Source organism: Rhinatrema bivittatum, chromosome 13, assembly GCF_901001135.1.
Source record: "Rhinatrema bivittatum chromosome 13, aRhiBiv1.1, whole genome shotgun sequence".
Lineage (NCBI taxonomy): Eukaryota > Metazoa > Chordata > Amphibia > Gymnophiona > Rhinatrematidae > Rhinatrema > Rhinatrema bivittatum.
In genome coordinates, this window is record NC_042627.1 from 45,061,637 (window position 1) to 45,086,548 (window position 24,912).

Below are 24,912 nucleotides of genomic sequence, written 5' to 3' on the forward strand. Positions count from 1 at the left end.
CTGCTGAAGACGGCGGTCTATTTTACCCGCAATGTCCATTAAGTCGTTCAAATCCTCAGGGAGTTCCCGTCCTGCCAGTTCATCTTTGATTCGACCAGATAAGCCTTCGAGAAAGATTCCCTTCAGGCAATCGTCCTGCCATGCCAGCTCCATGGCCAGGGTTCGAAAGTTAATAATATACTCTGCTACCGGGCGCGTGCCTTGTCGGAGGTGCAGGAGCTCCAAGGCCACAGTGGACTGACGTGCAGGATCATCAAAGGCTAGCCGGAACTGAAGAAGGAAATCCTGGAGGTTCTGTAGCAGAGGATCGGAGCGTTCCCACAAGGGTGAAGCCCAGTCTAGGGCCTTACCATCCAGTAAAGAGAAGATGAAGGCCACCTTGGCTGCCTCGGAAGGAAACTGGGATGGTAGCAGGGTGAACCGTACTTGACACTGGTTCAGGAACCCACGGCAAGTCTTACTGTCCCCAGCGTACCTGCTTGGAACAGGCAGCTGTGTATTAGGAACAGATGCCGGTGCACTGGTCCACTGTAGCAGTAAGAGTATCGACAAGGTCCACTGTAGCAGTAAGAGTATCGATGCAATGTTGCTGTTGTTGAAGGCGTTGTGCCATCCCTGGAATAGCCTGTAGACTAGGGAACTCCACCGAGTCCATGGCCTTGCAAACTGTTGCAGTTTGGGAAGCTGCAGTCCGGGAGTGAACCCTTGGGCCGAACTACCCCAATGGTAGGGCAGGTCGGGAGGCGGAGCCACAGGCCGAGGTATTCACCCGGGAACCAGGAACCCCCCCAGGAGGAGCCCGTAGGGTCCTGGAACCTTGGGACTTAGGAGAACAGTCTGAGTCTCTATAGTAGAAGAAGGCCTAGGCAGAGAATATGATAAGGTAATCCAATAGGAAAGCGGTAGTCTGCGGGCTAGTTGGGTCAGACGTGTACTGGAGCAGACCGTGAGCAGAACCAGAGGCTGTAGCGTGCTGAGGACTGGAGCAAGCTATGAGCAGGAACGAAGTCTGTAGTGAGCTGAGAACTGGAACAGACTGTGAGCAGGAACGGGGTCTGAGGCGTGCTGTGAGCTGAAGCAAGCAGTGAGCAGGAATGGAGTCTGTAGCGTGCTGAGAACTGAAGCAAGCGGTGAGCAGGAACGGAGTCTGTAGCGTGCTGAGAACTGGAACAGACTGTGAGCAGGAACGGAGTCTGTAGCGTGCTGGGAGCTGAGGCAAGCGGTGAGCAGGAACGGAGTCTGTAGCGTGCTGAGAACTGGAACAGACTGTGAGCAGGAACGGAGTCTGTAGCGTGCTGTGAGCTGAAGCAAGCTGTGAGCAGGAACGAAGACGAACCCAGGTCAAAGGCTGGCAGCAGACAGGAGCGGGATCCGGTACAGGCTGTAGTCGGTGGCTGGCGGCGAGCAGAAACGAAGTCAGGAACAGGCTGAAGTCAAAGGCAGGCGGCAGGCAGGAGTGAAGTCAGGAACAGGCTGAAGTCAAGTCAGGAACGTGGAACAAACGAAGCGCAACTCAGAACTACTAACCAGTAGCGAACCTCGTTGCAAGGCAATGAGACGGTAACCGAACGCTGGTTAAATCAGGCTTGGGGCGTGGCATCGTTAGCCCGGGTGGGGCCAGCCTTCCGGCGGCTGTTAGGGATGTGAATCGTGTCCTCGATCGTCTTAACGATCGATTTCGGCTGGGAGGGGGAGGGAATCGTATTGTTGCCGTTTGGGGGGGTAAAATATCGTGAAAAATCGTTAAAAATCGTTAAAAATCGAAAAATCGAAAAATCGAAAAACCGGCACATTAAGAACCCTCGCTGAACGACCTCCTGCAGTCGATCTCCTGCCGGCGCCATTTTCCGTACGAAAACGATTCGCGGCGGGAAATCGCTCCCTGACCCCCGCTGGACCTCCAGGAACTTTTGGCCAGCTTGTGGGGGGCCTCCTGACCCCCACGAGACTTGCCAAAAGTCCAGCGGGGGTCCGGAAGGACCTCCTGCCGTCCAATCTTTTTCGTCTATGGCCGCCGCCATTTTTCGGCGCCATTTTGGAAAATGGCGCCGGCTGAAGACGACAAGATTCAGGAGCAGGAGCCCGTTCCGGACCGCTGCCGTTCCGGACCGCCGCTGGACCCGCAGTTTATTTAAGTTATTGGGGGGGGGTTCGAGAGGGTGGGGGATTTAATTTAAAGGGTCGGGGGTGGGTTTTAGGGGGTTTTAGTGTGCCGGCTCACGATTCTAACGATTTATAACGATAAATCGTTAGAATCTGTATTGTATTGTGTTCCATAACGGTTTAAGACGATATTAAAATTATCGGACGATAATTTTAATCGTCCTAAAACGATTCACATCCCTAGCGGCTGTGCGTCCATAGTGCACGTCCTCACGCGCGCGCGTGGTGGCAGGAAGATGGGCCGGTAATGGCGGACGCCCTAGGAGGCCGGCAGAGCCGCGGGAGCGGCATTTCCACCACTGCAGGTAAGCGCAGTGCAGGGCGGATAGGGGGGAAGTGGTGGAGACCGCAACAATCAATTTATAGTCCTCGTATATCCTATTGTTCATAATGGATCACAGCATACATACACAACTTAAAACCAATATCATGACAAAGGAGAAGCAAAAAAAGACCAATATCTACATAAATGTTTGTATCAGCTGAAATGATTGCTCATAAATTTTGAGTTCCCTCACAAGCTTGCTTGAACAAATTTGCCTTCAAAGCCTTCTAGAAATGTTTGCTGCAGGAAGTCAAGCGTAAATGCTCTGGGAAAGAATTACACATGTCAGGTGCCGGCACCAAAAAATGTGCTTATTCTCTAGTTATTCCCAATCGTGCTACTTTCACTGAGGGCATCTCCAGAAGGTTCTTGTTGCTGGATCTCAGGATCCTGGGTTGGTCTATCGAGTCTTAGAAAGGAATTAAACCATGGAATGGAATCATTCCAAGATAAGGGCCTACTTGGCCCCCAAGAAGCTAAAGACAGTGGTCCAGACTTTAAAAGGAGCAAGGCTGGACTACTGCAATTCAGTACATGCAGGCTTGCCTCAAAGTACTGTTAGGAGGCTTCGAGGGCCTTAGGTGTGGTGATCATGTTTCTCTATCATTGTAAAGGTGGCATTGGCTGCCAAATGAATTTCATGGTCAATTCAAAATGTTAATGCTCCTCTTCGTGGGAAAGAATGGGTTGGGCCCAGAATATCTTTTAGCATGAGACGTGTCTTCGATGGACAAGAAATCGAGCATTGTCAGTTACTGCTCCTTCTCTGTGGAATAGTCTTCCACTGGAGATCCAGCTACAGGGAGATTATCTATGTTACCGTGGTCCAGGCCTGCTTATTTTGGCATGCTGTCAGCTTTTAGAAACATAGGGTTTTAGTATGATTCAAAGGGGTTTCTTTTCTTACTTCCTGAAATTCAATGATATATGTGTGTGTGTGTGTGGGGGGGGGGGGGGGGGGAGGGGAGGATCTTACCCTAATAGTGCGGTTAAAGAAGGATGACGATCTATGAGTGCAGGTTAAATTACAGATTATTTTGTAAAGTGAACATATAGGACATTTGTATTTTATGATTTAAAGTCTTACTGATTTATTACTTATTTTGTATTGTAATACTGGTGCAGATTGTGTTATGTAACCAGGATGTTTTGAATTTGGAAATTGCCTCGAGCTTGCTGTAACGGTACGTGATAAATGTCAGTCAATAGAGACTGAAATTTGTAACAGTGTGCCCTGCCTGAAAGCAAGCTACTCCACATTCTTTAGATATTAGGGGTGTGCATTCGTTTTGAACTTAAATGTAAAACGCTACTTTTTTTTTTTTTAACTTAAAAAAGTGATGAGGCGAAAACGATCGGATTTCCAACTTATTCAACATAGCTATGTTGGATACGTTGGAAATCGCGATTGTTGATCCAAAATAAAAATTTAAACCCCTCACCTTCCTTAATCCCCCCCAAAGACTTACCACAACTCCCTGGTGGTCCAGCGAGGAGTCAGGACGCCATTTCTGAACTCCTTTGCGAGGAGCACGTGACGTCGGCGCCACGTCGGAGTGACGCGGCGTCACGTGATTCCCCGCGGGTTCGCTCCGGGACCCTCGTTCGACCCAAAAGGAACTTTTGGCCAGCTTGGGGGTGTCAGGGGGCCCCTGCTTCATTTGTCAGGAGGCCCCCCCAAGCTGGCCAAAAGTTCCTTTTGGGTCGAACGAGGGTTCCGGAGCGAACCCGCGGGGAATCACGTGACGCCGCGTCACTCCGACGTGACGCCGACGTCACGTGCTCCTTGCAAAGGAGGTCAGAAATGGCGTCCTGACCCCGCTGGACCACCAGGGACTTTTGGTAAGTCTTAGGGGGGGGGGGGGGGATTAAGGAGGGTGAGGGGTTTAAATTTTTATTTGCACATATGGACATAGACTCAACTTATGGAATTCTCCATATGTCCATATTGACCGCAAATGGGACCCCCTTTCGACTTATGGACTTATGAACATAAACCTTTGCTCTGCACATCCCTATTAGATATAACTCTCATTGTCTGGCAACTCTGGGGAATGCTTTTCTAAAGATATCTGGGCTCACTGCATGTTCTGGATTGGTTCCGTAGAAAACATCCACCTTGTCGAATTATTTTATTAATGAGCAGAATGTGAAATCTGGTAAAGGTAGTATTCACTGAATGGTAGATATCTTGCCATTATAGTTTTTGTTAAACACACACAGGCACAAACAAAAAAAAAACTGTGCCATTCTTGCTGAATCAAGCTGCACAGCTTTTTTAATTAGGTACATGCACTTGAAATTTTCAGCAGTTATTTTAGGGCTCATCTCAATCTATTTGTTCAGTCATACACTGGCTGTTTGTAGGAAATGCTGGATAACTAGTTAGTTAGAACTGCCTGCATGGACTTCAATTCTGCAAAATGTTTGAGCAACATAAATAGCTGGAGCAAGTCAGCCTGTAGCACGTTTTAAAAATGAGTCTGGTCTGGGTAGTGTTTGGCTCTGTCCCATGGAGATTTACTCCTGTGCATAATTTCTGGAATATATCTGAATTTTGCGGGTTAGAGACGAATGTCTTCTGTGCTTTACAGTATATGCATGCTGAATTTGTACATCGCCTCGAGTCTTTGTGAATGGAGCGATTGTTAGATGGAAGAAAGGAAGAAATAAATGTCAATAGGGCCATCGTAACAGATTTGCCCCGTATGGGTCAGGGAAAGAAAGTAGTGTTGATTTTTCTCAAACAGATCCAGATCACTTTATTGCCATGCCATTTTTACATGCATTTGCCAAAGAAATATATAAAGTGATTTAAAATATAAAGGAAAAAAATGTCTAAAATAGTAATAACAGTAAAACTAAAATTATGAGCAGTGCGACCCTGAAGGGCCCTTTTCTCAAAAGTGTTTTGCCATAGGCTGGGAAGGAAAGCAATCCCCTGCTTCATTTGTCACTGCTAACTCCAGTTCAAAGCTGCTCTCCAGGAGCTGGTCTACTTTGTGCACGTGCTCATTTGCTGCTTGCTCGGAAGACGGGGAGTATGGAAACAGTTGATGCAACAGCTCCTGCGGAGCGTATTTTAGGTGACTGATATTCATTTTTAGCAGAAGCTCATTAAATGGCAGAAAAAAAACCGGACTCAAGCTTAGCAACGTTTTAAAGATAACATTCGCTGAAGTAGATAATTTAAGTAAAGCTAAGTGAGCATTTAAGAAATGGCTGTGGATGCCGATAAACAGCTTCAGTAAAACCAACAAAACCTATTTTCCTTGGCAAAATGTTCTCCTTGTGCAAACCATGATCTCACCATGAGTCAACAAGATAGTGGTGAGACCATCAAAGCAAACTACAGGAGAGACCAGATTGATTCATGCCAAACAAATGTTTGCAGCTAACAGCTGTATTACCACTGATTCTCATTTACTCAGCAGGATTCTCCTTTCATTTCCTAAGTGAGATTAATGTCAGAGTGCGTGATGTAGACAGCACGCCTACCTACTGCCTGAATAATGAGCCGTGCCAGCTCTCCCCGATCCTCAAGCCTCCAGCTTGTTTCCAGGTAGCTCTTATTTTCTGCTTGCACAGCATTAATACAGGTCTTTGAAAGGCAATACAGACATATGCATTGCATACATGAATTGGTTCAAAGCTAAAAATAAAAAAGCAAAGTAAAGACTCTTGAAATAACTTAAAATTGAAATGTGGATTAGAAATTCTTCCTTATTTCAATGGAGCCATGGATTGATAGGGAAAAGATCTCTGGCATGAGAGCACTGATTTTCTTATATTTCTGTATGTGGACCAGACCTCAGATATTGTCTTCTTTGTTATGATTAAGTGCTTCGGCTTCACACGTGGCAGAGCAATGAGTTGTCTGCCAAGCCATCTGACAGGTGCAGATTATGCATAATACCTATTCTTATGCTGAAGAATATCAGCGTATATCGTGAGCTGAACAAATAGGATATGACATTATTCTAGAGGGTGCATGCAACTGATATGAAAACAAACAAAAAAAAAAAATAAAACCATCTAGGGAAAATGAAAATACCAATAACAAAAAAGCCCAAGGGTAAATAAACAATTCAAACTAGCCCAAGTTACAAACTAGTAGCCAATACTATTTTTACCCAATACGTGCAAGTAAAAATAAAACTGGGCAAAAAAAAATTCCAGATGGAATATGCGAAAAAATAAATGAGAAACAGGGAACCGAGGATGGCCACTTATAAACTGTATAGCCATGATATACCCAGTATAGCCAGTGAGAACTAAAAAACATAATCTTGTCAAAAAAAAACCCCACACTGGCCAAACATTTGTGTGAACAATTAAACAGAGCCTGATTTGAATGAGTTTCAGCTAACACTCCTTTGTCAAGAGCAACACTTCAAACTTATTCCATATTTTGAATTACAGAGAGTCAATTGACCTCAACAATTCAGAGAATTGAAACTGCTTAAAGAATGGGGAAGCAATACATTGTCGTCCTGCTTCGTCATGGGACACTTGATTAAGAGCATGTTACACACGAGCAATCAATGAAGCCTGAAATGTGCAATTAACTCATTATTGTATGCATCCAGGGAAACTAATCAAACATCATACTTAACATACACTGCATTCAATGACAATGTCCACTATAATTTAAATATCCTCATAAAGGGGCCGATGCAATAAAGTCACGTAGAAAGCGGGCGCTGAACAGTCAGCACCCACTCTCTTAATGCACCCCAGGTGCCCCCAAGGGGGGCGCCATGCAATACTTAAATTAGGGGGTCGTATTAGCAAGGATGCGTCGGTTTTCCTTACCAGCAGACGGCCGTCACGAAAACCCACACCAATAGACCCGGCGTCGGTTTTCCTTACCGACGGACGGCAGTTACGAAAATTGATGCCGGGTTTACCGGCATCTGTTTTTGTGACTCAACTGTCTGCCAGTAGAAAACCGACGCCAATAAACTTGGTGTCAGTTTTCGTGATGGGTCCGACTGTCTATTTTTTTTTTTTACTTTTGTTTCTTTTATTTTTCATCCTACTTAATATCACATATTAAGTAGGATGATAATAAGTAGGAGGCAGTACAGAAAAGCAGTTTTTTCTGCTTTTCTGTACTTGTTTTAGATGCACTCAGCTATTAACGCCTGCTCCAGGCAGGCGTTAGATGACAGTTAAATGTGTGTCTGAGACGCACATTTTTTTTTTTTTTTGCCTCGGGAGTGAATGCCTAATAGCCTCATTCACATGCAGTTGCATGTGATGAGCGCTATTGGATTCCCTCTGCATTGGACGCGCATTGAAAATGTGCTAATCCCTTTATTGCATTAGGGGATTGGTTAGCGCCTATTCTACCAGTGTCCGACTGCAGGTTAACATGCGCTCGTCTCAGCGCACCGTATTGCATCGGCCCCAAAGGATGTTAAATCCATGTCCAAGAAATTCCTTTCTAGATTTAACATAGCTGCTTCCAATAAGAAAAGGGAAATGCACTTTAAGTATGACATTTAAAAAAAAAAAAAAAAAGTGAAGCTAAAGGAGCTTTGACAGTTTATCATTTATTAATAACTTTTGAATATGCAAATTCATAAAACATATTATATTAGGTTATAGAGAATCATATCCATAAAAAACAAAGAGAACAGAAATAATGAAAAGTATATATTTTATAAGTTAAAAGACAGAGATCCACAATCAGGTGGTAGGGAGCAGACCTGAAAAAATTCAAAAGAAAGAGGAGACGGAACAATAATCATGGGCCCAGCACTGGAGCAAGCCTCAAGGCATGCCGAGAAAAAAGAAACTTCACATCAGGAAAGCATACAACTAAATGAAACAGCTTTCTGTGAAAAAATAGAACTGAGCTCAGCAGGTGCCTGGACCTGAAGGGAGACCAAATTCAGATGAATCAAAAAGTCAAGGTTCAAAAAAAATATATGGAATGTATTAATGGACAATACAACACTTCACTGGATATTTAAGGGCAAAACTTGCCCCCATTCTAAATTCTACAGGGCGCTTTGAAAGAAAATCTTTCCTTTTAATTTGGGTCAAGTGGGAGACATGAGGAAACATTCTAATCTTGGATCCCATGAATTCTTTAGAAATACGTTAAAAAAATAAAGAACGAATGATAAGATTCTTATCGGGTTTCAAGACAAAAGGGACCATAGAGTCCTGCTTGCTGAAGAAGTAACAGCTGAAATCTCTAACTCCAGTTTGTAAGGGAGAAATAATCTTAGAAACAGAACAGCCTTAAGAATAGGTGGGAAAGCTTCCCAAGAGAATTGCAAGCATTCCGAAAAAATAATCACTCCACTGGTGAGCATAATCTTGAAAGGCCTCAATTCTTCTTATAGAATCATCATCTCCCAGTTTTTGCATTATAACAGTCTTAAACATAATTAAATAATGCAGATTATCTTGCATTGTATCCATTTTTTTCTTCAAAGATTTGAACTTTACCTCCAATCTCTTTCACACCCAATGGCAAGTCCCTCCTGAGGTCTTGGATTACCTGCCACAACATAGTTAATGTGATGTTTCCTGGAATCATCTTGTCACAGTTTTGCCTGGTGTGCCTGGTTTTGCCTGTTGTGCAGCCTCAGGGGTCCTCAATGAGCTTCATTTCCAGCTTTGCCAGGCTCCTTCTTGCTGCTCATACCATACCCAAGCTCCAGCTCCATTTAACCCTGCCTTTCCAGAACTTAGATACCTCTTCATGGAGTCATCCTTGACTCTTTGATTTAGTCATGGCATGGAACGGCTGTCCTATGAGGCAGGAAGTTAGAGGCTAAGGAAGTTAGAGCTGTTCAGTTTGGAGAAGCGACAACTGAGGGGGATGTGATAGGGGTCTACAAAATCATAAAAGGACTTGAACAAGTTAATGTAAATCAGTTATTTACTCTGTCAGATAATACAAGAACTAGGGGGCACTCCATGAAGTTAGCAAGTAGCTCATTTAAAACAATTTGAAGAAAATTATTTTTCACTCAGTGCATGGTTAAGCTCTGGAATTCATTGCCAGAGGATGTGGTTACAGTAGTTAGTGTAGCTGGATTTAAAATAGGTTTGGATAAGTTTCTAGAGAAAAAATCCATAAACTGCTATTACAGTAATTAATTAGTAATAGTAGCTTGTGATTTATTTAATGTTTGGGTACTTGCCACGTACTTGTGACTTGGATTGGCCACTGTTGGAAACAGGATAGTGGACTTGATGGACCCTTGGTCTGACCCAGTATGACAATTCTTATATTCTTATGTTCATGGATTGAATGCAGTGTTTCAGAAGATGTGTTTTGGCAAGGAGAACTAAGCTTCTTCACAGTTAGAAGTCAATTTAAAAAATCCATGAATGCACAAACCATAATCATGTATTGAGGATCATGCCTTGTTCAGAGATGCAACTACACCAGGAATATTCCAACAGCTTGTTGACACCCTTTGTCAGATTTAAAGGAAGCGTTACATACATCATAGAGATATCTTCTGCACAGTTAAGCAATTGCCATCAACACTGTCTATCAAATGTGGGGCTTCACTATGTGTGATAGGAGCTGGACTGGATCACAAAGCGCCAGATAGAATTGAGTCATCAGTTGCATGCCTCTCAAAGATGTTATCATTGACCAAGAGGAAATATGAATATATGGATCAAGAATTGCTAGCTGGCAATTATTTATTTCTTATTTATGTAGATTTCTTATATTCTGCCTTTCAGCTACTTCAAAGAGGATTACATTCAGGGACTGTAGGTTGAGTATGCTCACAAGGAAGAGATCCAAACAATATCACTCTTAGCAATAAGCCCAATTCTCAAGTGATATCTCCCTGAATACCTCATTGTAATACTTTGCTGAATGAATATAACACAGTCTGCCTGCCTAGAGCACTGTTCTTTGTGCATCCATTTAAAATATTCACAAAAGAAAAAATTGCACCCAGAACCTAGCTTTAAATTTTAAATCGCTTGTTTAGTTTGGAGGAAAAACCTTCAGATGCACATTCTAGGCAACACATGCCTTTGATGTTAAAGACAAAAGCACCATCATTAGTAAAAAGCTCCTTTCTGATCTTAAAGATAACCACTAAATGGTCATTTATATATATATATATATATATATATATATATATATATATATATATATATTCTTTTTTTTTGTACATTTTTATATTGTGGAAAATTTCTTTGTCTTGTGAATAGACTTGTGATAATCCCAAAACAATTAAACTCACTACAAAATCTTGTTTTAAAAGGAGGAACTTCCTCTCAACTTATCTCAAACGTAGCAGTAGCCTGCATTCAGCCTGCATACAAAGAAACCATCAATCCAATGCTGTTAGTGTTTCACCTCACAATGGCTGCATCAGGGATGATGCAGAGAAACCTTTTTGGTAATTCTGTTAAAGAACCTAAAGTTAAGTTCTGGGTGCAATTTTTTTCTTTTGTTTGAAGGATATTTTGCAACCAGTTTGTCTCCCTTTCTGTTGGATTTGTTCCATTTAAAATATTGCCAGACTACATTATTCAAGTTTGACCCCGACATTTGAATGACAGTATCAGACAGGACAGAGGACTGCTAAGTATTTCGCTGTAGAAGCTAGGGGGCAGCCACACATGTTCCACTTCAGAAAGCACTGTATCCGCTTTTGTCTTCTCGGCTGCAGTAGTTCTGTCTATGATCTGTGTCTATGACATCAACAAATGCAGGCCTTGCGTTCCTAAATAAATGTTGTTCCTCTCCACTCACTCACACCGGGTGATGACACAATATCTCCATTGCATTCTTGATTGACAGTGTAGATCCCATCCTGTTCTGGTCCTGGGCACGGGGGCACACCAGGAGGGCCACAGACCATGTGCAAGGCCCCATGACCTCCAGCAGTTCCCGCTTGGGGGGGGGGGGGAGAGGGGGAACACAATAGTTTCAAGGCCCTTAGGCTGTTAGCAGCCCTTAGCCACAGGGGCTATTCCTGTATACCAGTCAAGCACTCCACAAAAGTGCTTGACTGGTATACACCAATGCTGCTGTTCAAAATAAAAACCTTTACTGACTGTTGGCAGGGAAATCAAAGTCCAAAGAAGATATTCTGATTAATGCTCACACTGTAAATCAATCAAAAAAAAATCACCAAAAATAAACATAGTCTCTTTCAACTCTTCTCTCTCCTTCCCCAAAACAAGTCAGCTCTTTGGGCAGGTACTCCTTCCATCCTTGCCCCTTCCAGTACCTGTTCAGTAGCTGTAATCTTTTCTTTCAGAGTCCTTATCTCTTTCTCTCCCTCTTCTTTGGAGCCTCAGGCTGAATGTAGCTGAATCATCCTCTGGTTTGGGTGAACCTTCCCAGGCCATCTTCCCTTCCTTTGGCACCTTCTAGTACCCTGGTGCACCATCTCTCCAGGGAATTCCTTTTTCTCCTTAAGGCTCTCAACTTCACTCTGGTGAACCTTCCCAACTTCACTCAGGCTGCCCTTCCCTTGACACCTCCCAGTGCACTCTTTCCCAAATCTTAGGGCCCTCTTCTCTCCAACTTCTGTACTCCAAGGAACTCCTCTCCTCAAATCATTCTCCTCCAGTTCTTAGAATCCTCTCCTTTCTCAACTTCAGCCCTTCCCTGTGGAGAGACACGACCCCTCAGATGCCTTCCTCGAGGAGAGACACCTAATCCCTCAGCCCTGATATAAGACTGCTTCCCTATTCTCCTTATGACTTGGGCACAGGAGTTTCATTAGATCTTAACTCCCCCCCACCCGCAGTAGGAAATGGTACACTACGCTATAGTAATACAGGGTGGCCCATGGAAAAGTAGCCCGCCTCCAATACCAGTGCATTGGAGGCGGGCTACTTTTCCATGGGCCACCCTGTATATCTACAAATTCACTGATCTGACAAATAAGGGCAGGGTCTAGATGGAAACTCATACTGCTGGCGGAATGACCTGTTGAGGCCACAATTGCCATTCCACTAAAGGGCAAACATAGCTACAGGGGTAGAGTTTGACATGCTATTAACAATAGAATAACAATTTAGAAACTCAGAGTGTGGTGGAAAGCGAGTTCTTCACTTACAAAACCCTACTCATAGATCTTCAAGGCAGACATAGTACAATGGTAGGCTTATAAATGTTGAAAGAGAGAGTGCTGAAATTGATTTGGCAGAGGCTAACCTCTGAAGTAATACAGCATGTAAGAAAGGGACCAGACATGAATGTGTGAGTTCTGTACAAAGATAACATTTTGGAAATAGATTTATGAAGACAAAGATGACGCATATGACCTGGAAATCATTGTGCAAAAAATAAAACAAATTGCATTCAGGTTTCAAGTCCAGTTGTTGTGCGCGCTCTAAGCATTTGTTCTGAATAGAGCATGAAACAGCCTTTTTGTCTTCCATGTAACAAATTGCTTTCTTTGAGATAGACCAAATTACTTCTAGCTGCATTCGGCCATGGTGCTTATAAGGTAAGGGGACTTTACAAGGGGTACTCCTGATATCGGTCTAACAGCCTATTCAAAGCAAGGATGGGAATCGGGTTTTTTTGTATGTCAGCATTCCTGCTGATTAATTAGTATAGTGCCATTATCTTGGCGGCTCTCAGCTTCTCGTGTTCCCCAGCTGGTCTGCAGAGCCAGTGGGTAGTTTGAAGATACAGCTAAGAGATGCCACAGGGAGCGTAAAGGAAGAGACTGCAGGGAGAGGAAATTTCTGCCACTTGCTCCTTCTGTGATTGATTTTCCAGGGCAGAAGAGAGAATCTGACAGTGCTGAGTTTCTTTCTGCAATATTAGAATCACCTTCCCAGGGGCCTCTTCATTCAGATCTATAAAAGAAACAGTAAAACGATAAACAGAATGAGCAAATTCAGAGGCTGATGTGCTAAGTTGCAGAAGTTTTCCACATAAAGGGTTTTCAGGTGAAAAATGGGGCAAAATGCATGTAACCGTGCATCAGCATAAAAATGCAGCTATTTTCTGTCCTTTAAACAAAAATTCTCAGTGACTACACGCAAAAGTTTACACTTTTGGTAATGAGCTGCTCTGAAAACAGGAATGCTAAAAAGGTTTTGCGGGCCCCTTTTCACAACCCCTCTCTACCAAAAAAAACTGTATCTCACTAAGGTATAGTTATTTTCTAGCCTGGACCTTGAACTGTTCATGCAAACTACCACATGCAATTAAAGGGGCCTCATGGGCTGAGCACTCCAACCACCTCTAAGTGTAAGTAAAACTCCCTGGTGGTTTTAGTGGTCCACCCACTGACTCCTGAGCCTCTTCTGGGCTATAAATGTAAAAATTAATAGCCTATAGGAAAGCTCTGCCCCCCTTGTCTCCCAAAAGTAATGACAATCCCCTTTTGGGGATCAGCCCTCAGCCCTCAAAAGCTTACTCCATCAAACAAATGGCCTTCCCGAGGTAGGGAGTAATCCCCATTCGCTCCTGTCCCACTGACACCCAGTTTCAAAATGGCACCAACTGACCATAGAAGCTCTTTTGCACATGCCAAAGGAACTCCTGAGGTGAACCAGTGTTATTTTAACATTTTTCCTGCCCCTGGAAGACCACCCCTTTGACTGGATAAACTTTTATGGGCACAGGGGAGGGGTGAGTCACAAATGGGGATTTTTATTAATTTGGGGGGGTACAAAGAGATTGTTTTTATTTTCATATTTACGGCCCGCAAGGGGTTTGGGGATAGGGGTTGGGGGGGGGGCCTATAAGACAAGGGACTTTCACTTACACTTAGGGGAAAGTGAGAGGGGGCTTGCATGGCCGCAAGACCCCTTTATCTTCCCACAGCGGCCGCTGAATATCCGGCTATGCTAAGTGGCCACCACTTAGCCAGATAAGTCATTTATCTGGCTAAGTGCATAGCCATGCTGCTGAATATCCCTTGTAACTTAGCCAGATAAATATCAGGCTAAGTTACTTATCTAAAACAAATCAATGTCACTGCTGCAGCGATTAAACCTATAATTAATCAATCAATCAAGAGCAACTGCTCAATCGCTGAAATGTAAAATTATTCAAACTTTCAATGCAACCTTATACAAGCTTGTTGAATAAATATTATAAGTAATTTTATGACACCTTTTCTTTATGTAATATATACTTGTATTAAGATATTATCTGTCAGTGACTTAAAAATTTATAAAGGAGTAGAGGGAAAGTTTCATATAAACTAGTTGGTGTCTCGGCACCACAGTTCTGTGGTTGTATAATCATTAACTGACCCCCTCCTCCTGTGAAAACTTTTTAGTGGAATAAAATGTTTTTCCTTCACCTATGTGTCCTCTTCCGTGCGAGCATTAAACTTTTTTATATGCCATAGTAGTGCTAGATTTTAGACAGCTAAAGGCACTCTGTTGTAAAACTGTCAAAGAGCAAAGTTCAGACTTCCCTGGGTTGTGTTGGCGTGCGCTATCCAATTTTCAACGCAAATCCCGACACTATCGATCAGTGTTTCAGACAAGAAGTCTTTCCTCAGGGGTGTAAGTCGTTGTGGAGCTGCCAATTTGCTGGGAATCTGGATAAACTTCATGGAAAAAACCTCTGGTGAACTTGAATGTGCGACTCTCGACGGAGTTACTCGCACTCCGTCTTCCGGCGACGGAGTGCGAGTAACTCCGTCGAGAGTCGCACATTCAAGTTCACCAGAGGTTTTTTCCATGAAGTTTATCCAGATTCCCAGCAAATTGGCAGCTCCACAACGACTTACACCCCTGAGGAAAGACTTCTTGTCTGAAACACTGATCGATAGTGTCGGGATTTGCGTTGAAAATTGGATAGCGCACGCCAACACAACCCAGGGAAGTCTGAACTTTGCTCTTTGACAGTTTTACAACAGAGTGCCTTTAGCTGTCTAAAATCTAGCACTACTATGGCATATAAAAAAGTTTAATGCTTGCACGGAAGAGGACACATAGGTGAAGGAAAAACATTTTATTCCACTAAAAAGTTTTCACAGGAGGAGGGGGTCAGTTAATGATTATACAACCACAGAACTGTGGTGCCGAGACACCAACTAGTTTATATGAAACTTTCCCTCTACTCCTTTATAAATTTTTAAGTCACTGACAGATAATATCTTAATACAAGTATATATTACATAAAGAAAAGGTGTCATAAAATTACTTATAATATTTATTCAACAAGCTTGTATAAGGTTGCATTGAAAGTTTGAATAATTTTACATTTCAGCGATTGAGCAGTTGCTCTTGATTGATTGATTAATTATAAGTTACTTATCTAGCCAGCTTGCAATATTGGACCCCTGATTTTAAATTCAAGACAGTCCTCTACTGGCAGCCAGAGAAGCCGCTATAGAATCAGTGATATGATCATTCCTGTGCCCCCTCACAATATAAAGCTCCATTTGTTTTTCATATCCAGTAAGCCTACCCTATATTTGACTATATCAAAATCCTGTGGAAGACTTTTCTAGAGATGTATTATGTTTGCTACAAAGAAAGTTACTCAGGCCAGCTCAGTGGCAGCACTGTGCAGTGCACTACCATGCAGAAAGTCCCTGCTTTGATCCCTGAGTGAGGTCTTCTGCTTTCTAGGTTAGTCGGGGCAGAGGGGTGCTGTGAAAGCAAAGTTCGTAGCTCGCAGGGAGGAGGGAGTCATGGTCGGCGCTCAAAGATGACACCTAGTGGCTGGATTCTGGGTCCATGTTTACAATCTATAACCTCAACTCAGGGTACAGAATTACTGGGAATACAGAATTACTGGGTACAGAATTACTGGGAGTCTAAACCTTTCCTTGGACACTAGGTTTCTTTGAAAATGGTTGAGCAGAATGATGTGGTGGACCAGGCTCAGAGAGCGATCTTTACTAAACTTTTCCCCTCTGTGGATGAACAGACTCCTCCACCTCGAAGTGTGGTGTTTCCTCATACCAATGACAGTCCATAGACACTCCCATCTTAGGAAAACCAAAGCCCTGGAATAGAAAGCTCTTTCTGAGTGACTTCCGGCGATGATGTAGGTGAGACGGAAGCTCAGTGAACGGGCTGACACTGCAATGACTAGAGTTAATACATTTGGGGGGGGGGGGGGGAGAAAGATAAAATAGGATGAAAACCCCTGGGTTCCAGGATCCCAGCCCTTGTTTCAAATGTGCTGGAGGGCTAAAGGAGCAGGGGGAAACTGTCTGATAAAATGAAAAACAAAAGAAGGTTTCTCTCAAATTAAATTTGCCCCTTTTTTTAGTTGATCTGTTGGATGCATCACTGACGATCCTTGAGCTAGATCTTTGTGATGTTCTTTTATGTTATTATAGCTGTCTTTTGTAGTCAGTCTCTTCACTCTGGATTGGATAAATGCATCAGTCCTTTTAGATGTTTGCTTGCATTTGTTTGCCTCGATTTTGCCAGTGTCCTTACAGCAATGGCTTAAGCAAGCAGTGCATCTTTAGTCTAATGCGGTAACAGTAATGAACCCCCCTTCTCCTTGCCACTGATTGTCTGCTTTAACTGCACATTTAAAGCTAATCGGAGACAGTTCTTTTTCAATCAACGCACATTTAAACTCTGGAATTTGTTGCCAGAGGATGTGGTTAGTGCAGTTAGTGTAGCTGGGTTTAAAAAAGGATTGGATAAGTTCTTGGAGGAGAAGTCCATTACCTGCTATTAATTAAGTTAACTTAGAAAATATCCACTGCTATTACTGGCAACAGTAACATGTGATAGACTTAGTTTTTGGGTACTTGCCAGGTTCTTATGGCCTGGATTGGCCACTGTTGGAGACAGAATGCTGGGCTTGATGGACCCTTGGTCTGACCCAGTATGGCATGTTCTTATGTTCTTAAGACTCCGCTAATGAAAATCTGGTGTATGATAACTAAATGACCCTATGGGATCCAGCCTACTGTCAAATGCAATTGTGATCAAGTCTGGCTTAAGCATCACATATCAACTTCCTTCTTCTGCCTGTGCTGAATGGAGGGAAAGAGGAAACCTGTGCACGACTTCACAATGGGGCCTGGCCTTGACAGCGATTGACAGAAAAAACAGAGGCTCACTTTCTTCTGTGATAAGGTCCATTTCAGCTTGAAGCTCTCCTGTAAGGATTGTGGAAGATCTAAAAACCTAATGTGTGTGATAGTTTGTTAAGTGAGGTCTGTTTTTCCTTAAAATAATTATGTATTATGTATCACTACAGCATTAAAAATGCAGTTAGAAGGTACATGGGATCACCTCTCTTTGTTGTGGAATCTGTTTTTCCCATTTTTTATCACTAATTCATTTCAAGGTGTTGCTAATTTAAATATAGCATGCTTAACTTGGCATTTATTGACTTTTGAGGTTTATACTTATACTTTCAACATACATTTAAATTTTTTTTAGCTAATATAATAATGAGGTTGATATTCAAAAGCCATTTAGATGGATAACCTGAAAAGTTATCCATCTAAATGGCTACCCAGTGATATTCATTGCCATGTGCAGCTAAATTCTAGAATTTAGTCGCTTAGGTCAGGGGCATTCCAAAGGTGGGCGAGGGGCGTTTCCGGGAGGAGCAGAATTAGCCGCGTAAGTTATGCAGCTAACTCCAATATTCAGAGTTAGCCGTTTAACCTATATGGCTAACTCTGGTCAGGCCGTAGGGCTGTCCTAAAATTAGCTGGATAGACATAACCAGCTAACTTTAAGATAGTGAGTATATTCAGCGGTGCAACTAGAGGTTTATCTGGCTAACTAGCTGAGCCGCAAAGCGGTTGAAAATGGACCCCATAATTTTTATTACAATATTTTATTATCTTGAAACATAGCTGAGAATAAAGATCTTCTTTGCATTGTTAAAAAAAACTCAATAAACATTTTTCTTGGACAATAACCTCAGTAATTTTGGTAGCTATGGGGATTATTACAAAACTTGATAATAAGACATAGAAAGGGCCTGGGTATTAGATTAAGAATTAGGACAGTAAGAATCAAAGTTGAAGATGAGAAGGCCTGTACTGACCTACCAGGAGAGGTAATGGAGGAAAGCACTTCTAGTGGATTTTCGGGCTGCTTAAAATGGATATGGAGGACTATGGTGGGAAAAAGGTTGAGAAGTTAGGTAAATGATAAGATGATGGAGGAGGAGGTAGTGTTAAGCTGCATAAGGGAATGTCTATGCCCATCTATCCAAAATGGAATAATCTCAACTGGGCAGACTGGATGGGCCAATTTGGTCTTTGTCTGCCATCATTTACTCTGTTACTATGATAACAAATCAACATGCTGGAGCAACCATAAATGGAGAGTTGATCTTAACCATAAGTTAAGAGCAAAGAATACAGTATAAAACCCTTTGTACAATACATAAGCTAATACATAATGAAAATGCTGATTGGCTGAATACAGCCCTCCATGTACACGTCCCTAACAGAAACCTGAGATCAGCTAATAAAGCTTTACTGTCCATCCCCTCAATCAAAAACAGCCAAACTAACCCAAGTAAGGGAAAGGGCGCTCTCCTTAGCAGGTCCTATGCTATGGAACTCCATGCCCGTCGAAATCCACTTACAAAGAGACATCAAAACCTTCAGAAAACATTTAAAAACATGGTTATTCAAACAGGCATACAACAAAGAGAAAGGAGAGTAGAACACTGGGAAAAAGAAAAGCTATTGGCAGCACACCCTAAACACACTACCCAAATCAATACGGGTACATATTCTATTTTAATCTTTAATCTCAAATATCTAGAATAAGATGACATAGTTTCTCTTTTATTCCCGCTCAAAATAAACGGACATAACATTACACATCCAATTATGAGTTTTTTTATAAATACTTTGTTACCGTAAAGTCTTGGCACATGTATAATGATAGAATTCATAATCTTTTCCAATATTAATATTTGTGCCTTATTGTAAACCGTTATGATGGTACCTAACTTAGTGACGGTATAGAAAAGTTTTTAAATAAATAAATAAATAAATAAATAAGGACTAGAGAGTCCCAAATTTCATTTTTGGTGGAAACTCCCTGAATCTACTTCTTAGGTTCCAAAACTAGTTATTTCTAGATACATTTTGCTAGTTACGTATTTCCCAGACCTTAACTCAGTTCTTTTGGATCTAAATTAAAAAAATATAATATCACAAATAAAAACATTTCAACAAATATTTTAAGAGTATCCCCTATATCTTGTCAATCAGACTGTTCCAGGAATGGTCAAACATTTTCCAGGAAATTGCTTTTTTTTCTTTTTTTCAAGCTCTGGATTTAAAGAAACTACAAGATATTTTATTGGCTGCTTCCCACCGCTGTGCAGAGCTGGTTGGAAGAGCTAAGGGTATGAGAGCATTATTTGTTAAATGTATCTCCATTTCCTTTCAGGTTGGAAAGCTGATCCAAGAAGCAGCTGGAAAGAGTAATTTGAAGAGAGTAACTCTGGAACTGGGAGGGAAAAGCCCCAACATTATTTTTGCAGATGCTGATCGTAAGTAGTACACTTACTGACTTTTCTGAGAAGTTTGTATGTTGACATTTAATGTTGCATGCATTTCAGGGGAATTTACACAGCATTTTTTCTTCCAAGAAAAGGCTTTTATGAATATGTGATGTATAATTTGCATGCCTTGTACATTTTGTTTTAGTTACTAGCAACAAAAGCATGCATAACTGGTAACTTATCCAATCTTTAAATGTAATACTTTAAAAACTATCTAGTTAAAAAAAAGTACATTGTAGTTTAGGTCTGGATTAGGTATTCACCCTCATATCACCTGATATTTCATTATTGTAGCCAGAATTTAAGATACTGCTTGGAATATGGGCAGCCTGGGCTTCTATTTACAGGGCAGATTTTCAAAGGGTTACGCGCATAAATCCAGGAGGATTTACGAGCATAGGGGGGTTACGCACACTGGGCCTATTTTCCAAAGGCTTGGCGGCACGCGAAAAGCCCCGGGATGCGTGTAAGTCCCAGGGCTTGAAAAAATGGGTGGTTCAGGGGCAGTGTGGGGTGGTCTGGGGGTGTGGCATGGCCACAAGCCTCTGCAAGGACACTGGGCCTGGGGATCGCGCTCCGGCACTTGGTCGGTGCACGCAAGTTATGCCTGCCTCTGGCAGGCGTAACTTGTCAGATAAAGGTATGGGGTTTTGGTTTTTTTTGGGCTAGGGGGCGGGACAGGTAGGGGAAGGTGGGGGTGGGAAGGAAAGTTCCCTCCGAGGCCGCTCCGATTTCAGAGCAGCCTCAGAGGGAACAGGGAAGGCCAGCTGGTCTCCCCGAGGGCTCGGCGCTCGCAAGGTGGCTGCGCGCACATGTTATAAAATCGGGCGTACATTTGTGCATGCTGGGTAGCGCGCACAAATGTACGCTGCGTGCGTACGCTTTAAAATCTGCCCCTAAATGTTTTGCAGCTACCCCCAGTAGTACCTGCCCTGACAGTGTGCTAATGGGCCCTAACGGTGATGTGCTGCTAAGACTGGTGATGCATTTTAGATTATTTTTAGAGCTGGTAAGTTTGGTCTTGTCCATTGTGTGAATATATAAATACCTAGGACACTATTTTAAATTTTCTTTTTAAGTAATCTTTCTCTCATGATCAAATTCTGAATCAGGTATTGATTGCAGTCTGATCTGAATTAAATTACTCCTGTAAATTGGCCTATCGGGGGATCGGGCATCCCCCGGTGGGCCAGTCGCCCTGGTCACATGGTAATCTCAGCTCCTGCTGAGTGATTGCCATGGAATTCAACGCAGTTTGAGGGAAGTCTCGGTATGTCCGGGCAGCCTGCAGGAGGTGTCGGCAGGGCCAAAATGGAGACCAACCCATTGCGGCCTGAGGGAGGTCTCGGTGGGGTTGCGACAGAACCCAACCCATCACGGCCCAAGGGAAGTGTCAGCGCAGCCCAGGGGAGGTCTCGGTGGGGCCACATGGCCTGCGAGAAGTGTTGGCGTGGCCTGAGGGAGGTCTCCGCGAGGCCCAAGGGAGGTCTTGGCCCAAAGAAAGGCCTGCAGGCTTGGCAACAGGAAACATCTGGCAGTTGAAGGGCTGTTTCCTCCCTCTTCCCCCTCTGGCAGTAAATGAGCAGTGTTGGCTCGGCCAAGGCCCAGAAAAAGAAGGACGCTTGAAAGTTGTATGTGTGTATGAGAGAAAGCACCAGCATGGGTGAATGAAAGAGAGAGCACCTGCATGTGTGTATGAAAGAGAGAGAGCCTGAATATGTGCATGAGAGAGAGCCTGCATGTGTGTTTGAGAGAGAACACTTGTAAGGGTGCATGAGAGAGTCTGCATGTGTGTATGAGAGAGAGCCTTAATATGTACATGTCAGCGAGCGCCTGCATGTGTATGAGAGAGAGCATGCCTACGTGTTTGTATGAGAGTATCTGCATGTGTGCATGAGAGAGTGAGAGCCTGCATGTGTCCATTAGAGAGAAAGAGAGAGTGAGCCTGCAGGTGCGAATGAGAGAGAGAATCTGCATGTGTGTGTGAGAGTCTGCATGTGTATGAGAAAGAGAGTGCCTATGTGTGTGAAGGGGAGAGAGAGAGAGAGGGAAAGAGGATAAAGATTGTGTGGCCTTCTTCACCCAAATCCACAACAATCTCTGGAAAATCAAACGATGTCAGGTATTTATTTATTTAATGGCATGGAGAGATGGAGATTTTTTTAATTTTTTAATTATTTATTATTTTAAATTTTGGTGTGTTATTTCATGTGTCTGCTGTTTTGAAATATTTTATTGGTGCTTGGGAAATATTAGAACAAATTTATGTGACTTTTTAAATCATTATTGGCCCAATATTGAAAGATGGGCGTTTAAGTAACTTGGCCAGATATAACTTATCTGGCTAAATTACACGGTATATTCAGCAGCACGGCCTTGTCGCTGAATATACGCATATATATTTGTACTTAGCAGTATCAGTTATAACCGTCTAATGTAGCTGGTAAGCTTATCAGGCTAAGGCAAAATATTGTTACTTACTTGCATAAGTTATACAGCTAAGTCACTCCACCCACTGACTGCCCACAACTTATGCAGCTAACTTTTTAGCCATATAAGGTACTTATGTGGCTAGCAGCAGCCACTAAATGTAAGTGCATATTCAGCGACCACTGCTTAACCACATAAGTCCTACTTATCCAGCTAAGTAGCACTGAACGCGCTTTGAATAATGGGCCCCCTATGAAGGTTGACTATTTTGACATATTTATTCTTTTAATGGTTTTAATATTATGAATGATGTCTTATATCTCTTGATTTTATTGCTTGATATTTTGTGAGTTGTGATTATGTTTCTGTTTTTCCATTTTTGCACTGCATGTTTTTCCATTTTTGCACTGCATGTTTATGAGCGAGAGAGAACGAGTGAGCCAATGAGCATACGTTTGAGCAAGAAGAGTATTTAAGCCAGTGGGCCTGTGTGTGAGTATAAAAGAGAACGATTGAGCCAGTAAGCATGTGTGTGAGCAAGAATGAGTTAGTGAACATGTGTGTGAGCATGTATATGAAGACAGCAAATGAGCCAGTGAGCAATTATTAGAAAGGGAATGGTGAATAAAACGGAAAATGTCATAATGCCTCTGTATCACTCCATGGTGAGATTGCACCTTGAATACTGTGTACAATTCTGGTCACCGCATCTAAAAAAAGATATAGTTGCGATGGAGAAGGTACAGAGAAGGGCGACCAAAATGATAAAGGGGATGGAACAGCTTCCCTATGAGGAAAGACTAAAGAGGTTAGGACTTTTTCAGCTTGGAGAAGAGACGGCTGAGGGTGGATATGATAGAGGTGTTTAAAATCATGAGAGGTCTAGAATGGGTAAATGTGAATCAGTTATTTATTCTTTCAGATAATAGAAAGACTAGGGGGCACTCCATGAAGTTAGCATGTGGCACAATTAAAACTAATCAGAGAAAGTTCTTTTTCACTCAACGCACAATTAAACTCTGGAATTTGTTGCCAGAGGATGTGGTTAGTGCAGTTAGTGTAGCTGGGTTTAAAAAAGGATTGGATAAGTTCTTGGAGGAGAAGTCCATTACCTGCTATTAATTAAGTTGACATAGAAAATAGACACTGCTATTACTAGCAACAGTAACATGGAATAGACTTAGTTTTTGGGTACTTGCCATGTTCTTATGGCCTGGATTGGCCACTGTTGGAAACAGGATGCTGGACTTGATGGACCCTTGGTCTGACCCAGTATGGCATGTTCTTATGTGTGTGAACAAGAGCATGAGTGTGTGACACAGTGAACATGTCGGTGAGAGAGAGCATGTGAGCCAGTGAGCATGTACGAGAAACAGCGTGTGATCTAGTGAGCATGTGTAAGAGAGAATATAAGGGAGTTTGTGTGAGAATGAACATGTGTATTAGAGAAGAAAGTTGTGCATATCTCCCACCCCTTACTAATCCATGACAATCTCAGAGCAACTGGAATCTAACGTTCCCAGATACGGAGAGCAAGGGATTTATTTTAGCTTTAATTATAATTATTGGGGGATATTTGCTGTGACTGCTATTTTGAAATATTTTATCAATGTTTGGGAAATTAAAAAAACAATGTTATATGTTTGTAATCATTGGATGTTCTTTTCATCAGGTGTTTTGAAATATTTATTCTTTTTATGAGTTTGGTTTTACTATTATGATTGATGCTTTATATTTCTTGATGTTATTGTTTGATGTTTAGTGAGGAATGATATCTGTTTTTCCACTCTATACAGTCTGGCTTGTTGTGGTTTCAAGTTCAGTTTTTGTCTGCATGTTTCTATTTATACTTTATTATCTCTTAGGGATGTGAATCGTGTCCTCGATCGTCTTAACGATCGATTTCGGCTGGGAGGGGGAGGGAATCGTATTGTTGCCGTTTGGGGGGTAAAATATCGTGAAAAATCGTTAAAAAATCGTTAAATAAAAATCGAAAAATCGAAAAACCGGCACATTAAAACCCCCTAAAACCCACCCCCGACCCTTTAAATTAAATCCCCCACCCCCAATAACTTAAATAACCTGCGGGTCCAGCGGCGGTCCGGAACGGCAGCAGTCCGGAACGGGCTCCTGCTCCTGAATCTTGTCGTCTTCAGCCGGCGCCATTTTCCAAAATGGCGCCGAAAAATGGCGGCGGCCATAGACGAAAAAGATTGGACGGCAGGAGGTCCTTCGGACCCCCGCTGGACTTTTGGCAAGTCTCGTGGGGGTCAGGAGGCCCCCCACAAGCTGGCCAAAAGTTCCTGGAGGTCCAGCGGGGGTCAGGGAGCGATTTCCCGCCGCGAATCGTTTTCGTACGGAAAATGGCGCCGGCAGGAGATCGACTGCAGGAGGTTCGTTCAGCGAGGGTTCCGGCGCCTCGCTGAACGACCTCCTGCAGTCGATCTCCTGCCGGCGCCATTTTCCGTACGAAAACGATTTGCGGCGGGAAATCGCTCCCTGACCCCCGCTGGACCTCCAGGAACTTTTGGCCAGCTTGTGGGGG

General features: G+C 42.8%; 1 protein-coding gene across 1 annotated transcript in view; it reads left to right on the forward strand.

The window, feature by feature from the left end:
- ALDH1A2 (aldehyde dehydrogenase 1 family member A2) overlaps nt 1–24,912 on the forward strand; it is a 177,241-nt gene that overhangs the window by 125,759 nt on the left and 26,570 nt on the right. Inside the window, exon 9 of the mRNA XM_029574784.1 lies at nt 19,823–19,925. Within this exon, the coding sequence (XP_029430644.1) occupies nt 19,823–19,925 (103 nt within the window). The remainder of the gene's footprint in view (nt 1–19,822; nt 19,926–24,912) is intronic.